Here is a 7,832-nt window from a genome sequence, read left to right as displayed (position 1 = left end):
AGGAGGAGGTCTCAGTTGATCCAGCTGGTTGGTGAGGTAGTAGGTAGTACCACCACAGGTCTGGGGCTGTGGAACGGGAGCCATGACGTATCCAGACGGTGGAGCAGGCTGGTAGGGGTCGATGACTAGGTCGGGCATGCCGCAGACACTGTACTCTTCTGTGATAAACGCCTGTTGGTGTGCTTGGCGGTCCTTCCTGCTCCGGGCCAGGGCCACATACAACGGCTTGTTGGCCACGACGCGGCCGTTCATCTCAGTCATGGCCTTGGTGGCGTCCTCGGGGGAGGAGAAGCGCACGAAGCCGAAGCCCTTGCTGCGTTGACCTTCCATCATCACCTTCGCACTGGTGATCGTTCCGAAGGAGGAGAACGCTCGGTGCAGACGCTCATCGTCCCAGCCATCATCCAGGTTCTTCACGTACAGATTGACACCCTGGTAAGCGAAAAAACCTGTTTAGTGAGATGTTTTTCATACCTCAAATACATCAACAATAACTATGTGTAAATAGTATCAACTTCTGTGTTAGTATCAGAGAACTGGAGGCCACAAACCTGGTATCTGGTCATACGCTCATGCTTCATGTGTTCAAACCGGTGCTTCAGCGCGGTCTGGCGCTCTCTTCTCTTCTGGGCACGGCCCACGTAGACCTTTCTCCCGTCGATGTTCTGACCATTCATGTCGTCGACAGCCTTCTGGGCGTCCTCATGCCTTTCGAAGCAAACAAAACCGAAACCCCTGGACTGACCCTTGACATCAGTCATGACCCGGACTCTCAGGGTTGGTCCATATATTTCAAACTTTTCCTTCAGTTTTTGGTCATCCATATCCTTGCCATGGTATTTTATGTACACATTGGTGAACTCTCTGGCCCTGGCTCCATGTTCAGCCTCTCGTTCTTTGTTAGATTTGAAGTGTCCAATAAACACTGGTTTGTCATTGAACAGCATGCCATTCAGCCTCTTAATGGCTCTCTCAGCAGCCTCCTGGCACTCATATTGCACATAGGCATGGCCTTTAGATTGGCCATTCTCATCACAAACCACCTTACAGGAAAGGACCTTTCCAAATGTAGAAAACGTGTCGTAGAGGGCCTGGCTGTCAATAGATTCCTCCAAGTTCTTGAGGAAAACATTGCCTACCCCACTCTTCCTCAGTGAAGGGTCAAGCTGAAACCACATGATGCGCATAGGTCTTCCTTGGAGGTAATCAAAGTTCATCGTTTCCAGAGCAAGCTCTGCATCAGCGTGCTGTTGAAAGTTGACATAGGCATACCCCAAGGATCGTTGGGTGATCTTGTCCCTGCACACTCGGATGGTAGTTGCACCTGCAGAGCTGAATTTCTCATCCAACATTGTCTCAGTGGTATCCTGGTGGAGATCTCCAACATACAACATACAGGCCATATTTAGTTATGTTAGAAAACTTCTCCTAACCCTAATATTTGTGTTAATATTTTAGCTTTGGATATTCTTGATAATAATCAAATGTGTGCTCCATGCAGAGGAATTGCAGGTCATTTAAATGATAACACTGTTGTTTACACTAGAACTGGTTCTAGAACCCCAGTTGTGGTGGTCCTCGTTTGTTACATCATCACATTCTCAACTGTGAACTGTTTCTATGTAACCATATAAATCCTTGATGTTATATCTGCATTTCTATATGCAAATATGTTAACTACTCATTGTTACCTGAAGGGCTGTAGCCAGCAGTGTATGTTGTACAGAGTTTGGGTTTTTCTCCCATGTTGGGGTTCAGGAGACCTTCGCTAGGAGATGTATTTGGTGCACTCTGAACCACATACAGTATGGAGGGAATAGATATTCGGAGGAGAAAAGTATTTTGCACATATATACTATATATATCAGAAGCACTGTTTTCATCAAAGACCCTAAAGAAGCAATGCATTTCTTATGATAGATAGATAGATAGTTTATTAGTCACACGACCAAAGCCGGTGGAATTTGTTCTCGCTGCCTGCTCTGCGCTGACTCTGTCAATAATGTGTAGTGAATTAAATGACTAGTTAGTGAAATCAAACTCATATATCGCAAACATAATGGGCATTTTTATCTTGTGGCCATCCACAATTATATGAATTGATTTAAGAAACATAATGACTGATTGCGTTGATGTCAATATTGTAATTTTTTCAGAATAATAATGAGCAACTAGAAACTGTATGTGTATTGCATTATTTATGCTTTTCTGAATAACATTTTCGTATTCAGGTACATCCCTAGTTTCAAATCGCCTTGCATGGTAGCTTGCCGCCATTGGTGTGTGAATGAGAGGCCGTTGTAAAGCGCTTTGGATAAAGGCGCTATATAAGTCGGTCCATTTACACTGGTGTAAAATACTTTCTAAAATAAACACTCGACTTGTTCTGTCGTCATGGATGATAATGCGTTTTTACGAAAATGTGGGTGGCTCTTAAAAGAGCCTTTTAGTGGTACAAATTGTGTCGGAAAGAACACTTTGAATGTTTACTTCTTCTTTGGGGCTGCCTTCTTTGCCTTGGGCTTCACCGTTTTGGGTTTGGCTACCTTGGGCTTGGCTGCCTTGACGGCCTTTTTGGGGCTCTTAGCCGGAGCCTTCTTGACCGGTGTGGCCTTCTTCGCCTTCTTGGGGCTCTTGGTGGCCTTCTTGGTGACTGCCGCGGGCTTCTTTGCCTTCTTGGGAGACTTCTTGGCCGCAGCAGCGGGCTTCTTTGCCTTTTTCGGAGACTTCTTGGCAGCGGCGGGCGTCTTTGCGGCCGCCTTCTTGGGTTTCGGGGCGGCGGCTTTCTTCGCCGGCTTCTTGACCGCCTCGGTGGCTTTCTTGTTGAGTTTGAAAGAGCCGGAGGCCCCGGTGCCCTTGAGCTGGAGCAGAGTGCCCTTGGTGACGAGGCTCTTGACGGCGACCTTGACGCGGGAGTTGTTCTTCTCCACGTCGTAACCACCGGCCGAAAGCGCCTTCTTGAGCGCGGACAGGGACACGCCGCTCCTCTCCTTGGATGCGGACACGGCCGTCACGATGAGCTCGGCGACGCTGGGGCCAGCTTTCTTGGGCCTGGCTGCTGCCTTCTTCTTGGGGCTCTTGGCCGGCGCGGGGGCTGCTGCTGGTGCGACTTCTGCCATGTCTGTAGAAAGTCTCGTTCGTTCCGGTAAACCAACTAGTCTGCAAAGCTGCTCTGTGAGAATGAAGCTCAACCCGGAGCAGGGGGCTGTCCTTAAACGCGGCATGAGAACCGTGTAGACTCAACCATCCCTGCTCAGCAGTCGCTGCCGAAATGTTCGGGCGCCTGTGTTTTCTCCCCGCGAATAACGGGCTAAAAGTCACCGGTGGTGCCAAGTTGAGGTCCAAATGCAAACGAGCCAGCGAGCAGACTTGACTCCGGTTAGAATAAAGTCATGTGAGCCGCGAAGGCCTCGTGAGTTTTGTTGTGACTCGATCAAAACCCCACCGTTGCACCGTCGGAGGGAGCGGTGCGCACAGCTTTTCCTGTGTTATTTGTCTCCTAAAGTGGCTAAAAGTGCATATGATTGCGACCAGCACTCGTTGTCCAGGTAGCCAGGTTGTTTGGCAATGGAGTACAAAGGTTGAGGGTCCCCCGATGTGGTGCGGGGTGTTATAAATATGAGCTCTTTTGGTGGTCGTGAAACACAGTCGCGGGGATGGGGCTGAGAGCTTGTCCCTATAGGTGATTTTTCAGATGGTGTCCCTCTCCCTCCTATTAAATCTAGACAAGACAGGTGAAAGCCATAGATAGACTATGGACTATGGTTGCTGCATGTCGACTCTGAGGAATCAATTGCGATATTATCACCAGAATTGTGTCGAGGACATCAGCAGCCTTATGATGAATATGTTCGGCTACTAAACTAGTTGGTAAGCTGAAATTGCAATCATAACTTTGTTTGTAAATAAATAAATAATAATAGTAATAAGTAAATTCAATAAATTAAATGTGCTTATGTATGTGTTGTTTATCGATGGTGAAGTAGTCAGCCTGCCTCCTCTCTCTCCATGTGTTTGTGGGTCTTTGTGGACCGGGGTGTTTAAATTACATCACATTTGTAATGTAACATAATATAATATAATGGTTCTGCCGCTGCTTGGCTGTCCTTGAGCCTCGTATTAATCGTATTAATATTCACCAATAATACAATATGCTTATGACACTGTTGTACAGTATGCTATTGCCCCCACGACTGACCAGGCTCTTTCTGAGCTACAGTCTGCATTCACTGTCCTGCAGAGAGCATTTGGTGGGCTGAGAATGAGAATGATACCTAATGTTGGAAAGATAACAATCTATGTTCTACCATATCACAATGTGTTTTTATTTGATTCATGTTTGCATCTTGGGTGTGTCCCGCCACCTGGGCAGTTCGTTCATGGCGGTGTTTGATTATCGCTTTATCATAGATGATAGTTGTTATCCTCATCATTGCATTCTGTATAAATGGCTGGCTGGACCGTTAAATCCTGTAGATCTATTCATAACTCATTTTTGTATATAAAGCCCTACTACATAAACAAAACCCGCTACCTAGTGGTATTATTACAATTCAAAGACATGCATGACCGAACTCGTTCACATCATTGGTTCTTGAGGTTCTGTCCAGGTAGCTGACTAGTGAGCCTGCATCAACCTTAATGCTATTCAAGTGCAAGAAGATTACATTTGTCTTCGCCGTTTAAGATACACACATTCATCTGCTGTGGAGCAGTAGCAGGCGGTCTGATTCTCCCTGGAGGTGATGGTAGATCCACATGTGAACGCCGTTTAAACTATTATTATATGTTATTATTTATTTTAAATCCACCTGTCCCGAGACATTGGCCATGCGTATGTATGCAGTGTAGTCACTCCTGTCCATTATATTAATAGAGGAAACCGTTTTAGACAACTAGTGAGCAACAAACAAGTGAGGAACAAAAAAGGCGCGCAAAACCTCCTGCGCGTTCAAGGACTGGAGTCTTTGAAAATTGTGAAATTGATATATTATGCCTTATACATGCTTGTTATGTTATGTATGCTTTCTGCCTGTTTTAACCTGCTGTGACTTTCACTCCTGTATTACTATGTTTTATTTGTGTTTTATTCCTTGTTATGTAAAGCACTTTGAGACCCTTGGTCTGGGAAAGGTGCTGTATAAATACTGTATAATGTTACTTACTTGTTACAATCAGTACAGCATATACATTCGACTGATTTGTAGCACGCGAGGGCATCTCACTATGGAATTGCTTTCTTTTTTGATAGGGTGGGTGGCTCTTAAAAGAGCCTTTTGGGGTAAGCAGTACAGACGAAAATCTGTTTACTTGGAGCTGGTGTATTTGGTTACGGCCTTGGTGCCCTCGGACACGGCGTGCTTGGCCAGCTCACCGGGGAGCAGCAGACGCACGGCGGTCTGGATCTCCCTGGAGGTGATGGTACGACGCTTGTTGTAGTGGGCCAGGCGAGAGGACTCGCCGGCGATGCGCTCGAAGATGTCGTTGACGAAGGAATTCATGATTCCCATGGCCTTGGAGGAGATGCCGGTGTCGGGGTGGACCTGCTTCAGGACCTTGTACACGTAGATGGCGTAGCTCTCCTTCCTGGACTTTCTGCGCTTCTTGCCGGTTTTGGTGGCGGTCTTGGTGACGGCTTTCTTGGAGCCCTTCTTGGGCGCTGGCTTGGCAGGTTCTGGCATGTTGATAGTGGCTCGTTACTTCTCAGAAACGAATGAAGAGGCGGCAAACGCACACCCGTAATATAAAGGTGGGGCTATGCAAATTAGGCGGCTGCTGACATCCACTTCCAAAGCTCTAGTCTGCCTCGCGTGTAAATACATTATCTGCGCACGCGCGGGCTCCTCCCCCCACCCCTTCCTTACTTTTTCACCCGGCTGTCGGGTTGCCTTGTTTCCGATGGCGATATGAACATGAAAACGTCAAGAGGAAGATTGAGAATGATATACATAGAACACCAAGTCCCCCAAACTACCAACCAGCCTAGCGATTACTACCAGGAATTGTCCTTTTGGGATGGTACGACAAGGGCATGCATTATTATTATCACTACATGCGCAATAGAAAAAGGGGCTGCACTGTGTTGTGTGCATAATACAGGCGCCCATAATAACCATTTTCTTTCTAGGGTGCACATTTACTTGCGTTGACATTGATTTGGCAACGTATGTTTTTTTTCACGACAGCTAAACCCGTTGAATGTACAGGCCTGACAAAATGTGTTATAATAATGGAATCAACTCTCTTGTGTGGAGATGGGTGGCTCTTAAAAGAGCCGTTGTTTTTTGTAGGGGGTGGTTGAGTTTACGAATAGTTTAGCCGCCGAAGCCGTACAGAGTACGTCCCTGGCGTTTCAGAGCGTATACAACATCCATGGCGGTTACGGTCTTCCTCTTGGCATGCTCGGTGTAGGTGACGGCATCACGGATAACGTTCTCAAGGAACACCTTCAGCACACCACGGGTCTCTTCGTAGATCAGACCAGAGATGCGCTTCACACCCCCACGGCGAGCCAGGCGGCGAATAGCGGGCTTCGTGATCCCCTGGATGTTATCACGGAGAACCTTGCGATGACGCTTGGCGCCTCCTTTTCCGAGTCCCTTTCCTCCTTTGCCTCTGCCAGACATGTTGAGTTCAGTAAGATTATGACCTCGGTGAAGTTGTGGGGTGAATTTATCTCAGCTACGAGGACGTGATTGAGACCAGGCTGTACAGGAAGCGCGCGCTATCGCTTGCCTCTTTTTTTCTTTTTTCTTGTGGGGAATTTTTGTAGAGGGAGGAGCTTCTGCTAGGGACAACGTTTGGCATTATGGGCACTCCTTAAAGCAAAAGGACATCGCACGCACACACACACACACACACACACACACACACACACACACACACACACTCACGATCAGTAAATGAACATAACATTAATCAAGATGTTTGGAATGGTCTGATAAGATTGACTCCTTACAACAGCACATGGTCAAATTTAGACACTATTATGACTGCAACCATTTCAATCTTTTAGCAATGTTGTAGTAGGAAATGTAGGCTCAACTGTTCTATTATGTGGAGCTCTGCCCCATAGGAGAGCTCTGCTCCTATTGGTTTACTCCTATAGGTAGCCAATGACTGAATTATTTATTGATTTATTCAGGGGGGGTGAGAGAGACTTTTTGCCCTGCCCAGTAAAGACAAGGGCACTCTGAGAGGAGATCGCGAATCTGCTGGCAAAGGGTGCAATGGTCCTAGTCCCCAGGGACCAGTGGTTTGTACTCCCCCTCAATCTGCTGGAGCTTGAGGCAGTCAGACTGATTGCTCAGCTCAACAGCTAAAAAAAAACACTTCCCACCTACACTTAATTTCCCGCCTATTTGCACACGCCTTATATGGCTCTCCCACTCTATCTCTTCTGATCTCTTCTTTCTCCTCCCAAAATGAGAGAGAGATAGAGATGTACTAATTAAAAGTCACTCAGACCAGTTGCAGCCTGGAGTCATCCTTAACTAGCCTAAACCTGTCATAGCTGACCATTAGAAGAGGGGGAAAGCACACACTGAAATATCTTATTTGATATAGGCTCCTACAAGGACAATTTAAGGATTTACTAAACTTCTGTGCAGGTAACAGCTGCCGTTATAAGCTGTTATCCAACTTTTTATTGTCTGTGTGCATCTTGCTCTGTTATCAGTTCAAATAGCCATACCTTTCAGATACACATTTAATAGATACACAGACAGCTGACTGCACCTTACATGAATGTACCCGCTTTGTCTCAGTGTTTGTGAGGTCAACATGAGCCCACGTTCTTCAGTACAGGGCCTATTGTAAATGCAAATTCCCAA

The 7,832-nt window shown here is 46.6% G+C and overlaps 4 protein-coding genes across 4 annotated transcripts; all 4 read right to left on the bottom strand.

Moving 5' to 3' along the window:
- Window positions 1-494: 494 nt before the first annotated feature.
- On the bottom strand, window positions 495-1,352 carry LOC308155684 (polyadenylate-binding protein 1A-like; the record flags this gene model as incomplete). Its single annotated transcript, XM_080529058.1, has 1 exon — window positions 495-1,352. One exon carries the CDS (start codon window positions 1,350-1,352, stop codon window positions 495-497), a length of 858 nt encoding a protein of 285 aa, XP_080385184.1.
- Window positions 1,353-2,486: 1,134 nt separating this feature from the next.
- Window positions 2,487-3,119, bottom strand: LOC308175704 (histone H1-like; the record flags this gene model as incomplete). The annotated part of the gene is made up of 1 exon (XM_080550259.1): window positions 2,487-3,119. The coding sequence occupies one exon, from the start codon at window positions 3,117-3,119 to the stop codon at window positions 2,487-2,489; it is 633 nt and encodes a 210-aa protein (XP_080406385.1).
- Window positions 3,120-5,306: 2,187 nt separating this feature from the next.
- Window positions 5,307-5,681, bottom strand: LOC308155673 (histone H2B-like; the record flags this gene model as incomplete). Its single annotated transcript, XM_080529047.1, has 1 exon — window positions 5,307-5,681. The coding sequence occupies one exon, from the start codon at window positions 5,679-5,681 to the stop codon at window positions 5,307-5,309; it is 375 nt and encodes a 124-aa protein (XP_080385173.1).
- Window positions 5,682-6,314: 633 nt separating this feature from the next.
- Window positions 6,315-6,626, bottom strand: LOC308175750 (histone H4; the record flags this gene model as incomplete). The annotated part of the gene is made up of 1 exon (XM_080550298.1): window positions 6,315-6,626. The coding sequence occupies one exon, from the start codon at window positions 6,624-6,626 to the stop codon at window positions 6,315-6,317; it is 312 nt and encodes a 103-aa protein (XP_080406424.1).
- Between the last annotated feature and the right edge of the window lie 1,206 nt (window positions 6,627-7,832).

The sequence above is a fragment of the Nansenia antarctica genome (genome assembly GCF_963989245.1).
Source record: "Nansenia antarctica genome assembly, chromosome: 1".
NCBI classification, from domain to species: domain Eukaryota; kingdom Metazoa; phylum Chordata; class Actinopteri; order Argentiniformes; family Microstomatidae; genus Nansenia; species Nansenia antarctica.
Note: the sequence above shows the minus strand (reverse complement) of the source record. Positions and strands in the feature narration are given on the sequence as shown.